The sequence below is a fragment of the Bactrocera neohumeralis genome, chromosome 2 (genome assembly GCF_024586455.1).
Source record: "Bactrocera neohumeralis isolate Rockhampton chromosome 2, APGP_CSIRO_Bneo_wtdbg2-racon-allhic-juicebox.fasta_v2, whole genome shotgun sequence".
Classification (NCBI taxonomy): Eukaryota; Metazoa; Arthropoda; class Insecta; order Diptera; family Tephritidae; genus Bactrocera; species Bactrocera neohumeralis.
The window spans coordinates 45,821,030-45,844,936 of record NC_065919.1 but is presented as its reverse complement, the minus strand read 5'-3'; the positions used below and the strand labels follow the sequence as shown (position 1 = coordinate 45,844,936).

Below are 23,907 nucleotides of genomic sequence, written 5' to 3'. Positions count from 1 at the left end.
CAAAATTTTAGTTTCGACGATTATGTTGTGGTTTATCAGATGTCAAAGATGCATCAGGCTCTGGAAGACTAAGTCCGAGTCATGTACGATATTGCTTTGAATGCTCATGAGCATTCTCGCATAATCGCAACAAAATCGATGCGTTTCTGAAGCGGTTGGTTACTGGTGATGAGTAACTGGTGCGAGCTAGAGTGCGAAGAATTGTATTCCAACAGAGTAACGTTAGACCACATAAATTTTCAACAGCTTTGAGAGCTTGGTTGGAATTTTTTTATGCATTCGGAACCGGAGTCTTTAATAACTGATTTCGCAGGTGCAAACTTTGCTGCAAGAGAAGTTTGTGAACACCGGCTGTCCCAGTTTTTTGTCAATAGATACGAGAATTTATAAGAGAGTGGCATTATGAATCCCAAAAACCTTTAATTTAATGAAAAATTAAGGAATATCAATTTACGAGACCTCACAGATATTTTATGAATTTGAATAATTGACTTTCCACTTTTAACTTAAAAATATTTAGAAAGTTGTAATTAAATTCTAATTATTAATACCTATATTTGTAGTATGATTTGTCTTAAGCTGCAAAATAGCCCCTTTCTCTTTTCTAAAACACAAATACACACTTCGGGGAATACGCTATGAGTAGATTTTTAAATATAGAGAGATTTTTAAAATAATTATATAAAAACGCTTATATTGACTCAATGGAACCTATTTGGAAAGTGCAATAAAATTTTTCATTGAATAACATAAAATTGTTTTTGTTTTTAACAAATCGAGTCAAATTTCATGAGGTGGTCCACATAAACACAAAAATTTACCAAAAAAAATCAATAAAATAGCTTTGACACGAGCGCCTTAGTCAAATCACGGTTATTATACAACGCTGCTGCTAAATATGAAGACATTATCTTTGCGAAAATGGCGAAAAACAACAACAAAGCATCTTGGTGTGATGAGACGTCATAAATGCAGCTAATTGCAAACTGGCAATAGCAATTTAAAGAATGAGTGTTTCACTTTTAACAATCACTTTTAGCTGCCAACGCGGCTATAATTCGAAAAGTTTAAGTTCAACACAAGTATGCAGATGCAGCGGTTTACATAATATACTATATGCACATATGTGGGTATATCGATGCAGATTTGGATTCTCAAAGCAATAAACATTACAAACAAATGAGCAAGTGATGACACCAAAAACCAATTTATGTAGAAGCGTTGGTTGGGAGCGTTCTTAAGACAAGTTCTAAAATAATCATTTAGTAAGCCATTAACATTACGACTCTGTTACTTACAAGAAAACAAGTTTCTTATAATTAAGAAATACAAAGATTTTTCAAACACATAAAAAAGTGTAAAGGGCTCTTCAAATATGAAATTTATACACGTCTAAGAATGCAAAGTATGCTTAGACAATCTAGTTGCCATCAGCTTCTTCCCACCATAATTTAGCCTTTCTACTGCTCGAATAATCGCCATAATGTCCAAACCTAATGAGGTTTTCTAAGTGAAGTTGGCCTTCGAAATGGTGAATTGGGTCAGCGTGATAAAGTCCAAACTGATTTTAATAGTGAACATTTAAATCTCCACAAGCAGTCAGGCAAAGTAGCATTTGAGAAATTCCCAAGCAGTTTTGTTGTACTATCTAGCTACCAGCTGGTGAAAAAGAGATACATAGACCGGTAAACTTATTCACTAGAAGCTTAGACTTCATCTCAGATATGGATGTCAACATAAAGCTCATGAGCTTCCTAAGTAAAATATTTTCAGCATAGGAGTTTGCTATCAATAGTACTTTCGAATTGTAGGATTTACTGGTGTTTTGTCCTATATAAATGGATGACTAATATTGTATTTAAGGCATGAGGAGTACTACTCAATCTTCTACTCAATTTCAAGAGATCTAAATAAGATATTTTATATAAAATTCAAAACACGATCCCACAATGTGCTTGACTCAGCGAACTGAAAAAGTTGTTTTCTGGTGGTCTGCAAATTGGGTCGGGCAAACCGAATTTTGCAGATTTCCACAAAAGAAACATATAAGATGTTTTATACCCTGAAATAATCAGCATGTTGAAAATTCCTAAATTTTTGAGATATATGTAGATCTGAAATTTTGCCGAAATCGCCGATATAGGACCAGTATGTTATATACCTGTCATACAAACTAAATAACACTGGTCAACAAATTTGTAATTTTTTTTTGTCACATGAAAATTTATATCAAATTTTGAATATACTAGGACCACCAAATAATAATATATCAATTAAAAAAAAATTACACATCATGTTTTCTTGTGACATCAAAACATATATTTTCGTAAAAAGTACAAAATTCAGCCACACTTACAGAATTATTTCCTAATATCTAATAGATACTTATGATTTTCTTGAATATTTGGCTTCCGGTAGGTCCCTTTTAAGTCTCCAACAATAGTCTGCTAGCATTCCTGGACTCCATTTCCCTTGAAAACGCTTCTCCATTAAGGAAATGTCTTGATGGAACCTCTCACCTTGTTCGTCACTCACAGCACCCAAATTTGCCGGATAGAAATCCAGATGAGAGTCCAGCATATGTATTTTCAAGGACATATTACACCCCAAAGCTTTATATGATATCATAAGTTCATTTATTAAATCTTAGTAATTTTCCGCTTTATGGTTACCTAGAAAATTTTTAACAATTCATTTCCAGGCGAGTTTTTCTTCGAAGCTCTTATCCTCCATCAATTGCCGTATTTGGGGGCCCACAAATATTCCCTTTTTGATTTTCGCCTCGCTGAGTTTAGGGAATTTCTCTTTTAGATATAAAAATCCTTCTCCATCGTTCGGACTAGAATTCTCACTTTTTGATCGATTTGGAGGCATCGGCACAGGCAGTTCGGCACTATGTAGGATAGGTCTCTTGGCCGAAGACAAGTTTGGATACTGGATAGTGTGTTTGGATTTGGTAGTAATACCTTTTGTTTGAGTCAAACAAAAATAACAATCACTTACATGATCCTTTGGTTCCGTCCAAATCATTGGTATAGCAAATGACAAATGTCTAGGTTCTTGTTTAGCCCAACCTAAAAGGAGCCTCACACACGTTATACAACATTACATTTATGTGGAACCCAGGATTTGTCTTGATTCCTCACAGGAAAACGAAAATAGTCTAAAAAGCACTGTTCAATTAGTGATGTGAAATTTCGACGCTGAGATGTAAAAGTTAATTCTCCACACACATAACAAAAATTGTCCGCGTTGTTCAAACACTTTCGTGGAATATTTACGATCTAACTAATGTAAATAAAATGTAATTTAGCAAACACAATAGTTACAAGTCGACTAAATGCAGTTATGTAAACAAAGAAACGTATATGAGGTCAGGAATGAATATGTAGCTGTCACAAGAAAACTGGATGTGATAGAAACAAAACTGTTATATATTTTAAATGAAGGTACACCAACATAAATAAAAATCATAACAAAGTTCAAGTGACAAAAACAGTGTTTACCAGTGTAATTAACCAAATGCTAAGTTTAGGCATGTTAAAATGAGCATCGAAGACGGTGAACGCTCAAAATAGGTTTTTACCGACGAAAACATCAAAAAAGTCCCCAAAACTATTTTGGATGACTGTAAAGTAAAGTTTTTCGAGGTAGCAGGCACTCTAAAGATATCAACTCACACACGATTTAATTTTTGAACAAAAACAATGACGAGTTGATGATTCGGGGCAGTGCTTGGAGATGTTCAAGCGTAATATAGCCGAGTTTTTGCGTCCATATGTAACAATGGATGAAACATGGCACCCTAATTTCACTCCGAAGTGTCAATCGACTGTCATACGAGTGTACTGCACGCCATGAACCTGCTTCAAAGTGTAAAAAAACGAAACAGTCGACTGCCAAGGTTATGATATCTGTATTTTGGGACGCGCGTGGAATAATTTTTATTGAATGCCTTGAAAATGGAAGGACCATAAACAGCAAGTATTACAAAGTGTTTTCGGACCGTTTGAAGGACGACATCGACGAAAAGCGGCCGCAATGCACCGTGACAAAGCGATTGCAATAATTCATGTATTGGGCTACGAATTGCTTCCGCAACTTCCGTATTCTCCAGATATGACATCCAGCAAATATTTCCGGTTATCAGATCTAAACAGAGTACTTGGGGGAAAGAAAATTTCGTCGAAAGAAAAGATGATCACCAAATGACAAATCGTACAACAAAAAATGGTATCGGAAAAAAGTTGTAGGGTCGTTATAATCAGTGTGTATGAACACTATTTAGCAAATTGCTGGTATGGAAAAAATTAAACAGATGGGCGTGGACCACACCAATTTATGAGGGGCTAGGTGAAAGTTTCACCAACCGGAAGGTCTGATAACCAGTTTTCGACATATTAGAAGGAAGGACTAATGTGTAGACGAAATCGGAAACTATTTGGACTAAACTTCACTCCCGATAATTGTAATATACTAGATTTGTGAGACTATAAAAAAAAAATCGAAAAGGATTTATTACTAATTTTTTTAGAAAAGGAGTTATTATATTTCTTTTCTTTCTATTAATATATAAGTTTTTGAAATACCATCATTTTGTAATTGAATTTAATATTATTTCCGCTCAGTTTTCAAATCACACAACCAATGTCTAGTCACGCATTCGCCGATGTTCGCATCGAGAATTTCAAATATTTTTCCAAAAGAAAATGTTTTGAAGCTGCTTGCAAATTAAAATAAAGCTTTACAAAAACAAATTTAAAGGTGTTATGGAACTATATAATTTCGCACAGACATGTCAATATTAGCACAAAGCAAATCAGTGAGAAAAGAGTCAATTAATAAAATTACGAAAATCATGAAAACGATTGAAAAATCTGCGCCAAACAACCATTGAGCAGAGCGCCTTCAATCAACGCGGTGAATTGCATGTGGAACGCATTGTCTTCTTGAGTTCGTGGCAAGACACAAGCCGACGCATATTGGCCAGTGTTGATAATAAACTTTAATTATTTCAGTCAGCCATTTAAAAACACAATTAAAATGCAATTAAACTACATTTATGGAGCCAAAGACGAACGAAGGCAGCAATTATGATGGCAAATAATAAATTCGGCGAATGAGGTGGAATGCATGAAGTGTAGTGTGGAAGGTCTGGTCTATTTTGTGACGAAAAGAAAAAAAATCGAATAATAATTGAGTGAAAAATTTGCAAATTGACAGTCTCTTGGGTGCGAAATTCAATATTCGTTCAAGGGAAAAGCCAAATTAAATGGTGACTAGCCAATGGCACATGTTAAAAAGCGGTGATTGTTCGCCTGATAATAATTTGTAATAGTAATATTGACTCTGATTGCTTTGGTATATGTAAATTCGCTAGCCGTTTTCGAAAAATGTTCAAAGAACTTTGGGAGAGCCGAGGACCAATGACTTTACTTTTTATTTGCTACGTCTCATACTTGATGCAAGTGACAGCCACGCACACAATGCACTCAGCTGGTACTTCAACGATTCAACTAAGCTCTCACAACTCTAGCATAATTCTTCTGATAGGTTCATAGTTGCTAAAAATACTCGCTTTCCATATCGAATTAATTGTTAATGCTCTTAAATGAGTTGTAGGGCGCGGCGTGAAGCAATCATCCAGCTTACTGGGCCTATAAAGCTGACAGCTATTCAAGGCTCATTTGTGCTCGATTATTGGCTTTGCTTGTGATTCAAGCTTTTTATAGAAAAAAGTTCCAACTAATGGCTGCCAAACGGCGTTACTGACAAGCGCACGTGATCGCAGACATATAAATCTCCAACAACATATCTTCAATAACATATATAAGTATATATACATACAGTATACATACATATATAAGCACATTGTTGTAGACAAAACTTCTTGTGCGCATTGCCATTGAAGCTAGCGTGTGGGCGGCTCGCTGAGCAACTAAGAACCTCAAATTTGTATTCTCACTTCTTTATTATATTTTTTCCTAAAAATTTGTGAAGATTAATCTATGAGTTGGCCTTGTATTTTATACGTGGATGCATAATTTGCGTGCATGTGAAATTGAAATTGAAAGGAAGCAAATTGTTAATACAATAATTAGATAGCGAATTAATTTGCTTCGTCTGTATTAAAACGAAATAAGTCTTTCGGCTGTCAAAAGTGTGCACGAGCTGTTGCAGCTACGCTTATTTCACCTCAAATTATATTAAATAGTAATTAATCATAGTTAAAATTTTAACACCTTTCGGTTGCGGTTGGTCATTTTCAGACTCCATGGCGAACTACGAGGAAGTGTTAAAGTGGAAATTTTAGACAGCTATGGGAAGATTGTGTTGCAATGTGCTGAAAACCGACAAAATAAAAAATTCGAAACTAAAGTAATCGTCTTCGCCCCGAATAACATAATCGCAAAGATTAACATAAAAGAATAAACCAAGAAAAAAGAAAAGTATTTTCGTATTTTGTCAATAGATGTTGTTGCAGTCGTATATCGCCAGTGCTATCAATCACATTGTGTCAAACCATATAGTGTCGGGAAGGTGATATTTTAAGCTTCATTTAACCAAAAAATTGAATTCGGGGAAGTTGAAAAAAAGTTACAGCTGTTCAAAAATGAGTGAAGGAAATTTTTCGATTTACACCGATGAAAGTTTCACACTGTTGGAATAATGTCTCTAGCGGAAAAATGGCAAAAAGTGGTCGACCAAAATGATACATATTTGTTTATTTATTTATTAGTATAAATATAAAAAATAAATAAGTTGAAGTTCGATTAGAAATACGAAAAGACTTTTTCGACTATCCAATATATCCAAATAAATAAAAATACTCAAATAGAAATGGAAACGAAAATTAAAAGTTGGTACCAAGTTCGCCGCATTAGCAATGCTGTACATAAATAAACCTCAGAGAGTACCTATAATCAAGTTTTAAATATCGAAAATATGAAATTAATATCATTTCCTGCATTACAGCCTTACCATATATTCTCTCATCTACGCGCTAAGTCACCCTTGTCAAGGAATTTACAGCAAACAACCATAGAGCTATCCATTTATTATATCACCAAACTGGTACAGCCTATTTTTATTCTATTACTATTGCATTTACGCCAATTGTTTGTTCGATTCATCACTCTCTAAATATTGGAAACACTATAATTCACAACTTTGCACAATTTCACGCCGAATGTAAAAAAGAGGGATATTCATCGTAGAGATAACGTTTCCACATTTAAACAGAATTTAGCAAAGCCACTGCTCAGATGAGTATAGAATCTGTTATAGGATTTCTCCAGTCTTGTACTTGTATCGAACATAGCACCACTTTGTTAGTTTAGATCTCGGTCTAATCGTGATCGCTCCTCGGCAGGCAATAGCTGACCTTCACTTTGTTGCGTATTTCTTATATCAAGAAACCTAGAACAGAACTTGTTTCACTCTTCATCATTTCGTTTTTGAGTTTAGTCGTTAAGTAAAAAATATTACTTTTTTATACACATACAGTTGTGTTCATGAAAATAGTAGTGCAACAGCTTCTTATTTATATTTCAAAATCTTTCCTTACATATGTATTCTGACTTGCCAAGTCAACAAGCGTGATTATTTTGAAGCTATAGACACTTCAAATTATAAAAATGTAAAAACCCGTTACATTTGGTTCCACTGTTTTTTATGACTCACTTTTATTTTATATAAAAAACAAGATGTTTATTAAAATAGTAGTGCTTGTCGTTGGGGATCGACAAATGAAAAAGTAAAATGATTACATAGTTGTGATAAGTAAATGTATTAAAGTGATTTACTAATTCTTTGATGAAATCTTGTAGAAATCCTAGTGCTCTTTCCATTTTGGTGGGTAGGGGAAGAAATTATTTTATCAAGAAGCGATAATTGATACTAAAGCCAAGGAAACAAGATAGAACTTACAAGGAATCGAAGCTACAGTGGTATAAAGCATCACAATCCACCTGAATTCAAACGAAAATTTATGGGGTGATGTTAAACGAGTTGTAGCAAGAGCAAATCCATCAAGTAGAACACAACTTTGACAAGTGATCAACGAGTCATGTACTCCAATCTTTATGAGACGTTGTCACGATCTTGAAAAAAACACGATGTATTAAAAAATAAAATCATTTCAACCAAATATTAGTCAATCGAAAAGATTAATGAAATTTGAATTTTCAACTAAATTTTTTTTTCCGTTTTTCCTTTCACAAAATGGCCACTACTATTTTCTTAAATAGGCTAACTTTTTAGCTTTTTTCTAAAATAAAACTGGGTAGTAAAAAAAATACATATATATAATAAAAATTATTTATAAATATTCAATAATTTGGTTTCTTAATTTCAATCCTGGCATTTAGATTTCAGATAAGAGTCAGAACAAGAAATTGAAGATAAGTGAGTGATATCGGTAACAAATATTTCGTAAAGTTTTTGCAAAGCAAATATTTAACTTTTAGTCGTTAGTTAATTATAATAAATTTTAGTAATATAAAGACAATAATAATAAAATTATTTACTAACAGGAATGTAAACACTCAAGATAAAACGTAACTCGGATGGGTCAATTTAAACTGCGCACGGAAACCAAAGCGAAGAAAAATGTTCGTAGATTGGTACTACCTTTTTCTATGTTTGTGTGAACTTTGACTACCATACAACATTTAAAGGGGTATTCTGGTTAAGAAATTCAAAAAAATCGTTTTTTTTTTTGCATATTTTTATAGTATAACCCTTCAAGAAAATGTCCCTAAGAGGATTTTTCGAAATTCAAGTTATTTTCCGAGTTACAGCTCATTTTGTGACTCCGACTTCGACTGCGCGCGACTAGTTCTCAAACTTTAAACTCGTTTTTCTCATAACTACTTTTCTAAAAACGGTGTGCATGATATCTAATGTTCTACTCAACCGATTCACATTAAATTTTACACATTAAATTTCGCACTACGAAGAGCTTTCGAAAGATTTTTTTTTCTATTTTTAAAAAATTTCGAACCACAAAAAACAGGGAAAATACGAAACTTTTTTTTCAAACCTCCACCATTTTGTAAAAAAAATTTTTTTTAAAAACGTTTCGTAGTGCGATAACTACACTTTTACTCTTCACGAATTTCGCATAAATTTCCATTTTAGGTCACGAAAAGGATTTATATCCTGCACACCAGGACAAGCCATTGTTTCATCAGTCTCTACTTCGCCGACCTGCAGTTTTTTTTTAATTTAATTTTTTTTTCTTATATTATTTATGTTTTGTATTCTTAGAATATCAATAAAAAGCATGTAAAAAAATGGATACTCAAAATAGTTTTTGATTTTTTTTATCGCGTCAAAAAAAAAAATACCTAAAATTCGGGATTCTAAACCAGAATACCCCCTTAATGTGTGTTTGGTAGCTTTTTGTTTATACGCTAAAGGTTTGTAAAGTGATTTTTACCTCAGAAAAAGTTGAACAAATAGTTTTACTGACATTTTGTGTTTCGAATGAAATCACGGCTACGGATTCTTTGAAAATGTTGCAAAAGTTTTATGGGAATCTACTTTATTCCGAATTCAAGTATTTGAGTGGTACACGGCATTGAGTGAAGGTCGTGATGTCATCAAAAAATACGAACTAAATTTCGTGAAAATACTATATGGTCAAATAAAAAAAAAATATTTTGTATATAAGATTTTTCTCGTTAAGTTTCTATTGCAGTTACATACATATATGCTGAAATGGTCCCATATCTGTTAAGTTCCGACAAAGTTTCTTAGGGCGAAACGCATGTGTTGTCAAATCTCAGGTCAATATCTCAAAAACTGAGAGACTAGTTCGCACAGACAGACGGACATGGCTAAATCAACTCAACTCGTCATGCAGATCACTTATATACCATATTTATATATTATAGAGTCTGCGACGTTTTCCCCCCGAGTATTATAAACTTTGTAACAAACTTAATATACCCTCTTAAGGGTAGGGAAATAATGGACACACTAACGCATATAATGATAATTAAATGGTTTTTCTTAAAATGAACTATTGTGAACTAAATTTAGACTCGTAATAGGAGAAGCCCAACACCTATGAGACCTATGCGAAAACCTTGAAAATGATTAAATTTCAAACGAAACTTAAAAATAAATATTTAGTCCAATGCTTATCACTAATCACATTAAACAATGGATATCATTACATAATTGCTACTTTAGCGATACAATTTGGAGGGCTAATGAAGAATGTGCCAAATTATCCTCAATATCGAAAAACGTTGTAAATTGCAGGTAAATGTTGTTTGTAATGTTTTCAAACCTAAGTGAGAATTTATTCTTCAAGTGTTACTCTAAATAAGGTAAGCAGCCGAATCAGTTATTCAACTGTGTGGATGAGCACTTATGTATCTGAGCTTAATGAAGACTTAATTGTTCTAAAAACTATTCAACTTCGCTAGCCTTTTTTTAACAATCTTCACTATGCATCGTATATGTATGAATATACAAAGCACGTTGGTACAACAAATTGTACCACTTTTATAAAATAAATTTGCTGGAACTTAATTAACTCCGAATATGACTATTAAGCTAATTAGAGGCATAAACTATGCTTGTTTATAAATTAAAATGATTAATTGTGGCGATGACACACATACTAATGCAACGATTACTATCAGAGCCCGACTCACAACACACCGTGCGTACATTTAAAAATGTCTAAATTGCCTGAGTTTGAACTCACCTTGCACAGACGAATTTGAAATCCTTTCATTTGCACTTTTGAAATAACAGCTGTGCGCTTAGCTGACGACTCAGCTCGTTGCCGAGATACCAAGATGCCTATACTGTATTACATTACAGCAAAAAATAAAAATAAAAATAATAAATAAAGAATTGTTGTAACAACTTGTAAAACGCCGCAAATATGTAAGAATGAGTTTCTCAACAGCTGGAAGAACAATAAATCAAGCGCTCAAATGAATTGCTCGCTGCTTACACTTTTAACTGCTTATGGACGGACGGCTATACGGCTGACTGACTGGCTACATACAAACATATGTAAGTGGCTGGCTCTTAGGAACTTTACCCACAAAGATGAGCAAAACAAAAAACAAACGCGTTTTGCGACGTTCGCGCAAGCGTCTTGTTGGCATCCTCATTACATGAATGTTCGTACTTAGTAAAAATATGTATGAATAAGTAGGCGACGCAACAACACTTGGCCAGCAGTAGAGGCGAACGAGTCAGACACGCGATCGCGATCGCAACTGCGTCTGGCTGACGGCCTGAGAAGACAGTTTGCCTACAAAGCGGTCGAATGGTGCGCAGTCACATTCTCTCCATGGAGCATCACGTTTAACTGTTTGTATGTTTATATATGTACATATGTGGGGGGGCCACTTGCAACTTTTTATGTGCAATAAGCTTGCATGAAGCCGTCTGTCACTCGCCATTGCGGCACGATAGACACTCCGAACACTTTGTGTGTGCGCATTCGTATGTGTGTATGTATGGCATATGCACGACGACCTTGTGTTTGATGGGTAGATGTCTTTGCCCCCGTCGCCGTCACAGTCATCGATAGTGTTGCAGCCAACGGTGATTCGAGAGCATCGTCCCATATACGGAAAAGTTATAGAAAAAAAGTGTTGCCATGAAATGAAAGGATTGCAAATTTGTGTGTGTGTGGAATTCGGTAATAATTTTTAATGCGAAAAGAGATTTGAAAATTGCCTTAAAATTTTATGACATAGTTTTAATTTTATTTAAAAAACCCACCAATAAAAACTTATAGCTATTTCATTATATACCAGAAATACTAGTATAAAGTCCCCCAAAAGATAATTTTAATTTCTTAATTTTAGAGCGCTATAGAGTGGTGTAACTCCATAAGACCATAGACCAATGCCTTGAGATTGTTCACGCTATGCCAAAGAATTAGAGCGCGAAAACTTGTTGTTGACGACGAACCAGGTCCAGGACGGCCGGCAACATCAACTGATGATCAACACGTCAATTAAATAAAGGAATTGGTGATTTAGAATCGATGATTCACAGTCAACGATCTTACTGGCATTGAATGAGTCTTTGAAAACCTTGCTTTCGATCCGGAAATGCACGATTAATCCGCCAAATATCGTGGCAAATGTGAGCCAAAGCCGAAAGAAACAAAAGTTTTCTTCGATTATCGAGGTGTGGTGCTCTCCGAATTCCTTCTGACCGGCCCAACTGTCAACAAGGAGAGTTATACGAGGGCTGCTATATATATTCTGGCCTAGGGCAACACTAAGTGTTGCCAGGTGCAATCTGACATTTCCATTGGAAAGTTTGACATTTTTAGCATAACATCACTCAGAACATTTTGTCATTTAATCGTGAATTGTTTTATTTACAGGGAATTAAAAAATTCATCTCGGCCAAAAAATGGAATTAACTCGTGAACATTTTCGTGCGATCATTTTTCACAACTTTCGACGTGGATTATCACGACAAGAGTGCATCGATGAACTAAAATCTTTGTATGGCTATGAAGCACCATCCTATAGCACTGTGGAAAACTGGTACAACGAATTCAATCGTGGCCGACGCTCGCTCAAGGACGAATTCCGTGAAGGTCGTCCAAAAACAGCCGTTGTGCCAGAAAACATCGATACCGTACGTGAACTGATAATGCAAGACCGTCATGTAACATCCCTTCAGATAGAGGCATGCCTATGCATTTCTCCCACCAGCATACATTCGATATTGCATGAACACCTGGCCGTAAAAAAGGTTTGTTCTCGTTGGATCCCGCACAATTTGACAATCGCTCAAAAAAAGGCTAGTGTGGATTGGTGTAAAGAAATGCTGAAAAAATACGATTGCGGTGCTTCGAAAGACGTTTATAAGATCGTCACAGGTGACGAATCATGGATCTATGCGTATGAGCCCGAAACAAAACAGCAATCGACAAAAAAAAATTTAAAAAAAAAATAACATTTTCGTTCATAGATATGCCTATTTACATTATTAGGCCAGAAATATATATAGCAACCTACGTATGTACATCGTTTGCGCTAAGCAGTTCTTAAAAGAGAACCGACAACTCTTCGTTTTTGCACCACAATAATGCATCGTCGCAAACTGCATTGATTGCTATAGAGTTTTCCCCCAAAGTTTCAACCAATGTCGTGTCGCCATCCATTTCCAGATTTCTGATTTATTACTCGGTGATGGCTTTATGGATTTCTAAGATTTTGTAGTTCTTTAAATAGAAATGAGCTTATACATATCTCTTAGGGAGAAGTTTGCTTTCAGAGCTAAATATTCAACATAGTCCAGTAAACTCGATATGGAGGGATACCATAGGTATCATGAGATTTAAAAAATATGAGATCATGGACTTTTGTCACATTATCCTCTGTGGTAGTTATTTTCGGAGCACCGGAAATTTGGTATGACAAAAACCGATGTACGTCTATATATTGAATCGATTATTGGTCACATAATCCAAGGTGAGGTCTCCATACAGGTCAATAATTAATATTAAGTAACCACCGAAATTGTTTTAGTAAAATAACGGCATATCAAATATATGCTTACGTATATAGTAGTTAAAGTGGATTTGATAGAGCTTCATAACAACAATTTGTGTAAGTGTTTCCTGACACAAATGAGAATCGATTAAAGTGTGATTATTTTTAGTAGCAGAAAGCGGTGCAAATATTGGCGTTTGAGGCACAGCTGCAGATTTTGGATTTATTTACAATTTTTGTATGAATATTGGTTGATTGTCAGTTACTGTGTATGTATGTATGTTTGTGAAATGTGCGAAAAAATACAAGTCATTCCCAGAATTAAGCTACAAATTAAAATGCATAGTATAGTAAGTGCACTGTGCAACAAATTTGGAGGCACGGCCAGAGCGACAACAAACAAACAAAAAACCATAACGAGCAAGCAGCCAAATGCCATAATGAAAGAGTTATAAATAATAGATGTAAAACAAAAAACAAATAAAATAAGAATAAGAGTGGGCAAGAAAACTTTGTAGACGAAAATTTGGCTTGAAGCGCTTTTTTGCAGCTCAACACGATCACAACGCCGATCGAGTCCCATAAACCAGCCCAAAAACTCACTCATTGCTTCGGGGCGGACGGCGGATGGCGGCGCGGACCGAAAAAGCAGTAAGCCGAAAACAGCAGGCCGCAAATAGTCGGCAATAAATAGTGATCAGCGATCGGTAGGCACAAAGCAGCAATGAATAGGCAGCAGCAACAACGGCGGCACTAGTAGTTCGGGTAGTACTTCATCTAAACGGGCTGACTCACAACCGGAGGCCGATGTTGCTGCCGCTGTTGCCGCTGCTGTTGCTGTTGCGCCGTTGCCTTTGGCTCATGGTTACTGCTGTTGTTGGCAATGTGTTGGCGCTTTTGTAATGGTGTTGGTGAAGTGGCAACATCCGCACAGAGTTGGTGAATCTGTGTATTGTTAAGCGCAGCAAATTTTCAAGTGGTGAGTTCAGTTCGTGCTTGGCAGTCGATTGGATTGAGCGTTTGAACGGAGACTTTTGCAACTACAATTTGAGCGGAGGAAACAATAGCAATAATAAAAAAAATAAACAATTGAACGCGCGTTTTTACAAGTTTAGCCTAGAAACGGTTTAGTGTGTCGAAAAGTTTCAAAAATACTGTGTGCTTAAATTATTTAATTTTAGATACATATACAAGTGAGAATAAATATATTTTCAATAAAAAAAACGTTAACGAAATATTTTAAAATAAAAAATATTTTATATATATTTTTATATTAAAAAATCATATCGAAAGAAACAAAAAAATTCTTAATTAAAAAAATAATAAATAAAATAATATGTTATAAAGCATCTTACGAGAGTAAACAACAGTACAAAAAAAATAATAATATATAAAATAAATGTATAAAAAATTAGGAAAAAACATTTTCATAACTCAAAAGACTTTTTTGTAATTCTGACTGAAAAACTAAACTAAATTAAACTGAAGTATGTTCGTTGTCCAATGCGCCTGCGCGGTTTTCTTTCAGTAAAATGTGTCTGAAGTGTGATTGTCATGTTGGCAAACGCGGAAAACTGGGCGGCATTATTGGCATTTTTAATGCGTAACATATTCGCTACGAAAATCTACGAATATTAAGCAATCGCAAATTCCCTGCTAACTCCAACTACAACACATAACCCAAGGCACGCAACGTCATGCGACGCTCGAATGCGGTCACTTGGCCGAGTTTACGATGCAACCAAAAAATGTGGAAAGCAACAATATTTAAATATACGTTAAGCAAATTACGCACACAAATGATAATAATATAAAAAATATATAAATAATTAAATTTAAAAAAAATAACAGAAATAAAAAAATTTAAAAAAAAATAGTAAATAAATAAATACAAAAAAATTAAAAAAAATTAAAAAAGTAGTAAACAAATAAAAGTAAGCAATAAAAAATTAAAAAATATAATAAAACAAAAAAAATTAAAAATGTAAAGCATATTATGTATATAATAATAAAATCTAATTATTAAAAAACATAATAAATAAAATAAATAAAATGATAAACAAAAATTGTTAAAACAATAAATTATAATTTTTCCAAATATGTGTTTACGGATTTACAGTACACTAATTACGTGAAAAACTGAGAATAAAAAAAAATAAAAATTAAATATAAATATAAATAAAAAAACAGAAATAAAACAATTTTTAATTTAAAAAATTAATCAAAAAATAATAAAAAATATTATTAACAAAAACGCAAAAAAAATAAATAAATTGTTAAACAAAAAAAGTTAAAACAATAAATTATAAATTGCATAAATTTATGTTTGCGGTTTTATAGTACATATGTATGTATGTTACACTAACAACAAAAAATTTTATATTAAAAAATAAATTAATAAAATATAGCGAATATAAAAAATTAAGATAATATTAAATGAACAAAAATAAATTTTTTTTTTTTTCTTCTAAATTTCTATATAACTTTTTTAATTTTTCTTAAGTTCCAAAGAACTTTCCATAATCCATCAAAAAAAGAAATCGATTTGTAATTAAAAAAAAACATAAAAATTTAAATAAATAAAACAAAATTATAAAAAAATAAAAAATAAACAAAATGATAAATTATATTAAATATATGTATGTTTGCTCATTTATAGTACGTTTGCAACTAAAAAAACTTAATATTAGAAAATAAATTAATAAAATATAGCGAATATAAAAAATTAAGAATATATTAAATGAACGAAAAAATTTTTTTTTTCTTTTTAATTATTCTTAAGTTCCAAAAAAATTTCCATAATCCATCAAAAAGAGAATCCGATTTGTAATTAAAAAACCATAAAAATTTAAATAAATAAAACAAAATTATAAAAAAATAAAAAATAAACAAAATGATAAATTATATTAAATATACATATGTATGTTTGCATATTTATAGTGTGTTGCAACTAAAAAAATTAATATAAGAAAATGAATGAATAAAATATAGCGAATATAAAAAATTAAATAAAAATTAATTTTTTTTCATCAAAAATCTTTTTTCTACACGAATTGTTGGCTCTGCGCATGCGCGCCCCATTAAACACCGGAAAAGGAGCGCAACAAATCTTAGCTATTGCGGGAGTGGAACAAACCAGGCCAATTCGTGATGTGCAGGTTGTTGTTTTCAGCATTTGTCTCGTTGTTACAAGCATTTTAACCGCTTTTTCTGCAAATTGCCAATTAGCAAAGTAAAAGTGTGTTTTTGGTTTTTTTTTTATGTGGTCAAAAAGCTAGCGCAAAATAAACGGAGATTGTGAAAAACATTGTAACGGTAAATACAAGATCAGCAAAATTTATTGCTGATCAATGCTATTGAACGGATTGACAGAGTTCGAAAATCACGAAAACCTCAAAAAATAATACAACAAAAAATGTAAATGACACAAAGCAATACATTAATGCGCCGTTAATTAGCAGCAAGCCATTGAAATTTGATACAGTTTACCGTTACTCATTTACCTTCACGTTCTGTGGGGTGCCATTGAAAGTGATACGCCAAGGGCCGTTAAATGATTCGCGAAACACGCGTATATACATATACATATATATGTATGTATGTATGTATAATCGTGAAAATGAATGCAGCGTTAAAAAAAAATTAAAACCTAATTATACTAAAATAAATCATTGAAATTAATTTAAATTAAATTTAAAACAAATCATATAGACATTCATTGAATTTAAATATTTAAATAATAAAATAAAACACGAAATATGAAATTAAATAATAAGTTACAACAAGTAAACAAATAATAAAAATAAATAAATAATAACAAACTAAATAAATTTATGCTAATTGTCTTAAGTCAACTTAAGTTAATGGGAATTATTTGTGACATTCTAATAAACTTATGCCTCACTGGATTATTTGACGAAAATTTTTATATAAAATAATGCTGTAGTACGAAATTTCACAACCGATACCATTTGTGTATAAAAAGGCTTACTAGAAAGCAAAATACTTAATTCAGCTTAAGTCGACTTATGCTATTGTACTTTAATATGCATTTAATAACAAAATTTATGAAGTTAATGCCTGGAATAAGAAAATTAACTAAAATTAAAAAATAAAATAAAAATTAATTAAAAAGTAAATAAAAAATAAAAATAATAATATTACAAAAAAATATATATATGAATGTGTTTTTATACTTGACAAGAAACGTTAACTTCGGCTGCATCTTCACAGGTGTATTTCTCTTAGTAACTATGTGTTTAAGTAAATCTAAAGACGAAACCGGCCAGTGGTTTTCATCCAAAGGAAAACATTTTACTAGTTCTTTTTAGCGACGTTGTTTGCTAGAAAGAAAATGGATCTTTTAGACGTTTTGTATGGCATTGTTATCCGATATGTAAAATTTCTTCAACTATTGTAGCGTTGCCTTAGAGAATAAACCACGACGAATTTGCAGAATATATCTCGTTAACTGAAAAAGTCTCCAATGCAAGCATTTGACTCCGATCCTTCAGTTTCTATTAAAGCTATATGCTATAGTTACCCGATCTGAACAATTTCTTCGGAGATTACACTATTGCCTTAGAAAATAATCAGTACCAAATTTCGTGAAGATACCACGTCAAATGTAAACGTTTTCCATACCAGCACTAGATTCCGATCGTTCAGTTTGTATAGCAGCTATATGCTATAGTAAGCCGACCTGAACAATTTCTTCGTATATTACATAATCATCTTAGCAAATAACCTGTGCCAACTTTTGTGAAGATACATTGTCAAATGTGAAAGTTTTCCATACAAAAACTTGATTCCGATCGTTCAGTTTGTATGGCAGCTATGTGTTATAGTGGCAGTTCTTGAAGAGAAAATGACGTTTGCAAAATTTCAAAACGATATCTTAAAAACTGAGGGACTAGTTCGTATATATACAGACGGACAGACAGACGAACATGACTAAATCGACTCAGCTCAACATACTGATCATTTATATACATATACTTTATAGGGTCTCTTACGCTTCCTTCCGGGTGTTACAAGCTTCGTGACAAACTTAATATACCCTGTTCAAGGCATAAACATTTTAAGCAAAAGCACATACAGTTGTGTTCATGAAAGTAGTAGTGCAACAGCTTCTTATATTTAAAGATCCTCCCTAACATATTATGACTTGCCAAGTCAACAAGCGTGATTATTTTGGAAGAATAATCACTTGAAATCATAAAAACGCAAAAATCCCGTTACATATGATTCCACTGTTTTTTATGACTCATTTTTATATTTAAAAAAAAAAGGAAAGTTCCAGAGTACCGTGTAGGAGTCGTCGAAGGGGTATCTCGTATAGCGTCGTAACAAATTGGGCGGTCGGAAGTGGGAGATAATAGATAGGAAGCTGTCACGGAAGCCAAATATCGAAGAGAGAGCAAAAAAAGCATCGATTGCCTTATACTGCTGTAGAGGAACCATTGGCAAAAGGTGGGGTCTCTTACCGAAAGTGGTCGTCTGGCTCTACGACATCATAGTAGTCAAGCCCATTACGTTCTAATAGTCTTTGTGTGCTGCAGAACTCTAAAAAACATCACACTTGCAAACAAACTGGAGAGCGTGCAACAGCATGTGGGGTGCACTAAGGTCCACTCCAATTACGGTACGGATACTTACGCCATCTTGCACATAGTGCCCGTACATATCGTCGGGGTGTATGGCTTCGAAAGTTGCTACCAGACATAGAGAATTTGGGTTCTTAAAATAACACGCATCTGAACAATCGGATATCCTCACACACCTTGAATGATACCAGATCACTTGGATCATGAAATCGTCAAACTGAACTCTGCCGGCTCCTTCTCTGCCCTTACACCGACGAGAGAGTTGTGGGTGGGAAGAAGCCGTTGGAGGAGAGGGACGGTGAGCTTTTTTACGGTTAGGTCAAGGCTTTGAGGGTAAGTTGGTGGAACGGTTTACTGTCAGGAGCTCTCTATCAACTCCAGCTTCAGACTTCCTGACTATTGTAGGGTCTTCCAAGCCGAGGTTGCAGCCATTAAGGTAGCAGTAGATCTGCTTCTCCGGAGTGCAACCTCCTTCAGAGAAGTGACCATCCGCTCAGATAGAAAAGCGGCGATACTAGCCTTGAACTCTTTTACAGTGCGTTCAGGATTGGTCGAGGAGTGCCTAATCTCACTATCAATAGCATCGATTGTCTTTGTGATAAGACTGGTATGGGTGTCGGGCTATAGCAGAATCGCAGGAAACTGCAAGGCTGATGAGCCAGCAAGGAAAGAACCGCTAACGGTACAATGGGAGCGGGTTGGTGCTCCCGTATCCTCTTGTGTTTTACTACTAGATAGCTGAGCCTCGGGGAAGCCAACGGGACATGCGCTGTCGCAAAAGCCTTTTGGCCCAAAATCGATCGCAGGAGATCTAGTGATCTCTCGGCCCTCAGTAAGGCTTGCCCCTAGTTGTGGGGCTTTTAACAAGCCATTGCCCTATTGGCGTCTATGATGTATGGTTCGCCATTTACAGAAGCTGTAAATCAGAAGATAAGGTAGAACCAACTCAACACCTCCTTCCTGACTGTCCCGCGTTTGGAAGGTCAAGACTTAAACACTTGGGAGCGCATACCTTCAGACATTCCACCGAACTGGCGGACGGAATCACACAAATCGAATTTCTGTACCGATCGAAAAGTGGATTATCATCGTTCCTTCCCCTTAAAAAAATCAGTTTGGGTAACAAAAGTGATCGTGTGTTATGTCTCACAATCGCTTTTGATAAGCCTTTTGAAGAACATATACCTATTCGTTTTGGCACTCTAAATATGTATTTTGGTTTGGTTGCAGAGTTGTAGCACCTTATTTATTTTCAAATAACACTATTTCGTGGGCGTGAAGACGATTCCGAGTCTTTAAGGTACTGAGATAGCGAAGACGGTCGGACGACGGTTGAGCAGAGAGACATCGCAAAATTAATTTGACACATCATCTTCATAATTTTTTTAATCTCGCTTAGTTGAATGAATAATGAATATGATTTAAGAAAACGAAAGCCTTTAAACACAAAATATGTTAGCAAGCAAAGGAACGTAAAACAAAACAAAAAAAATTAAAATTGCAAAACATATGATTATGATGAAATTGACATACTGGAACTTTTTATACTAAAATTTTTAGTTATTAAAAATAAAAAAATAGTAAAAATATTGTATGAACTAATAAATAACAAAAAAATATATATAAACTTAAAAAACATTAAAAGGGACTTTAAGTGTTACAATTATATTAATGCCATATAATTTTAGTGACTTTTTAAGGAAAAACTTATAAATTTATTTACGATTTATTTTAAATATATGATAATAAAAAATAAACTTAATCATGGTAAAATAATTTAAAAAAAAAAAACATAAATATAAAGTGATATTAAATAATTATTATGTCATTATACACAAATTCATGTTAAAAATTTACAAAAAACGAAAACAAAAATTGATTCGTCCTATAGAATAACAGCCCAAAACAATTCAAATTAATATCGTAAAAATTGTCGCCCATTGTAAGACACGAAAAACAAAAGCAAAGACGCACAGTGCTACCCACAACTTTTATTTTTACAAGGCACAAACAATTCACAGCGCAACAGAAGCAACAACAACATGTGTGCAAAAGCAAACAAGTGAAATATAGCGAAACCTGTTCTCATTGCAACTACTGCGCATGCGCAACGCTTCTGTAATTGACGGCAACAACAACAACAATTGCGTCGACGCCAGCAACAACCTCAACCAACATTCGCGTCACCTCGCATATCGCGGCCCGTCATCGCGTTTATTTTTGTTGTAGTGTTTTTTCTCTTTTTCTTCAATAATAATCACCGCATGTGAATGTGATTTTCGCGCACGTGTATATGTACATACGTATGTGTATGAGTGTGTATGCACCCATGTGAATTTGTGGAATTGTCCTACCGCAACAACACAAGTCGCCAACACTCACTGCATGTGATTGCTTGTGACAACAGCAAATAGCAACAACAATAATTGCAGTGCAATAACAACAGCAACAAGATATCACGACGTCTGGCCACAACAACAACACGACGCGACCACAGCCCGAGCATTACATAACTTTCAAGTTGTTCACTTATTGTTGTTATTGCTTGCTGCTTTTTTCAATTTTATCTCTCATTGTGTTCACTCTAGTGTCTACTTGAATTTGTCACTCCTTCGATAATTGTGTCACATTAACCCAATTCTCGGCTTTCTTCACACACATACAGAGACACACACCCGTTTAATTGACGTTTGTTTTATTGCATTGGATTGATTTGAGCGTTGTGCTCCATTTGCGGTCGATTAATTTGTTAAATTGTTTACATTTATTTACACCGTTATTTATCGTTGGCGTTTTTGTGGCGTTCGGCTTTATTGGCATTTGTTTTGAAGGCGTATTGAAAACTAGTTGCAGTGACAATGCTGAAAATGTATAAAGCGACGGCGATACTATTGATCCTCTTCGGATATCTGCTCATCACAGGTGGGTTAAGAACATACATATAGAAACATACTTACATATATGTATGTATGTATTCTAATATAAAAAATTTAAAAAATCTAAATCCAAAAAATTTAAATTTAAAAAATTAAATTAAAAATTAATTTTTATAAATTTAATTTATCTTTTAATTTAATAATTGTTTTCTAATTTATTCTTATTTTTTTAATTAAGAATTGTTTTAACATTTTTTTTGAATTTTTTTACATTTAATTTAGAAACAATTTTTAAATTAATTAAATTAAAAATAATGTAATTAAGTAAAAAAAAAATTATTAGTTAATTAAAAATAAATAAATAATTAATATATAATTCTAATTTTTAAATTTAATTTTTTTTTAATTAATTTAAAAATTGTTTTTAAATAAAAAAAAAATGGTTATGGAAAAATATTAAATCTTAATTTTAATTAAAAAAATAAAATTTTTTAAATTAAAAAAATAATAATAATAAAATACTTAACTTTAAAAAGAAATATAATATCAATAAATGTATTAAGTATAATTAACATTTAGTAGAACGTGACGTATGAGTAATATGAAGGAATAATGCACGCAGTGAGGTATAGAGTGAAAATAACAAATCACTACCTATTCTATTTTAAATATTTAAATTGAAACCTTTCAAGTACGCCCTTTTTACATAAGTTTGCCACGAAGTTTGTAAGGTATATACCAAATGATTACTGTAAAAGGACGAGTATTTTTAGTGATTTTCGTTCGTCTAACTGATCGTCTGTATATACTCGAACTAGTTCCTGAATTTTTGAGATTTCAATGTCACTTTCTTTTCTTCCTAAGAAACTCCTAATTTTCGGACTAATATAAGGTATACCTACTGTTTACTTGGTAAGGTACCTTTACGTTATTTGTTATAGATTATTGCCCTGAATTTTGAGGGATTGAAATCAGTCTTAATTTCTTTCAAAAAATCGATGTAAACTGCCTATTATTTCCTAGTAGCAGCTGTTTAGTGAGGCTTTATTTTAAATTTTCGGAAAAATTTTACCTTAGTGATGTATATATTTTTTATAACGGCAATCCACGTAGAGGTACTTTTTTTCAATAGCCCCACGAAGACCGTGGATAATCGGCGCCGTTCGCAGAAACTTGGACTGTCGTATAGAACGACTTGGCGCATTTTACGTCGATATTTTAAATTGAAAGCCTACAAAATACAGCTTGTGCAAGAATTGAAGCCGCTCGACTTACCGAAGCCACATCGCTTCGCTCTATGAGTTCAAAGAAGTTTGGCGTTTTCGAGCCAAATTTTGTGCAGCGATGAGGCTCATTTCTGGGTCATGGGTATGTAAACAAGCAAAATTGTCGCATTTGGGACGAAAAGCAGCGGTTTAATGTGGTTTGTGGGCCGGTGGAAGCATCGGTCCATATTTCTTCAAAAAATGATGACGGTGAGAACGTAACCGTCAATGGCGACGGTTATCGCACCTTGATTACCAACGATGTTTGCTAGAAATTGAAACTCGTGATTTCGCTGACATTTGGTTTCAACAAGTCGGCGCCACTCTTCACACATCGCAACAATCAATGGATTTATTGAGAGAACACTTCGGTGAGCAGATAATTTCACATTTTAAGCCGGTCAATTGGTTACCTAGATTGTGTGATATCAAACCGTTTGACATGTAAAGTCTATCCATACAATCCCGCTTCGGTTTAGGGCTTGGACCAAAACATCACGGGTATCATTCACCAGTTACCATAATCTTCAAAAAATAAATGCCACAAAATGTTCATTCAAACGATAACAAACATTACTCATTAAGCTGAGGTGTCTGTATTTTTTCTTTAAAGAAGTAGGGAACATCGAAATGGGTCACCCTTTACCATCAGAAAGCAGAGATA

At 33.7% G+C, this 23,907-nt stretch overlaps 2 protein-coding genes across 2 annotated transcripts in view; one reads left to right on the top strand and one right to left on the bottom strand.

The window, feature by feature from the left end:
* The window catches only part of LOC126751317 (uncharacterized), a 224,040-nt gene that overhangs the window by 19,559 nt on the left and 180,574 nt on the right, over window positions 1-23,907 (bottom strand). The window lies entirely within an intron of this gene.
* LOC126751333 (uncharacterized) overlaps window positions 20,957-23,907 on the top strand; it is a 47,235-nt gene continuing 44,284 nt past the window's right edge. Inside the window, exon 1 of the mRNA XM_050461520.1 lies at window positions 20,957-22,024. Coding sequence (XP_050317477.1) covers window positions 21,961-22,024 — 64 coding nt within the window. The 5' untranslated portion in view covers window positions 20,957-21,960. The remainder of the gene's footprint in view (window positions 22,025-23,907) is intronic.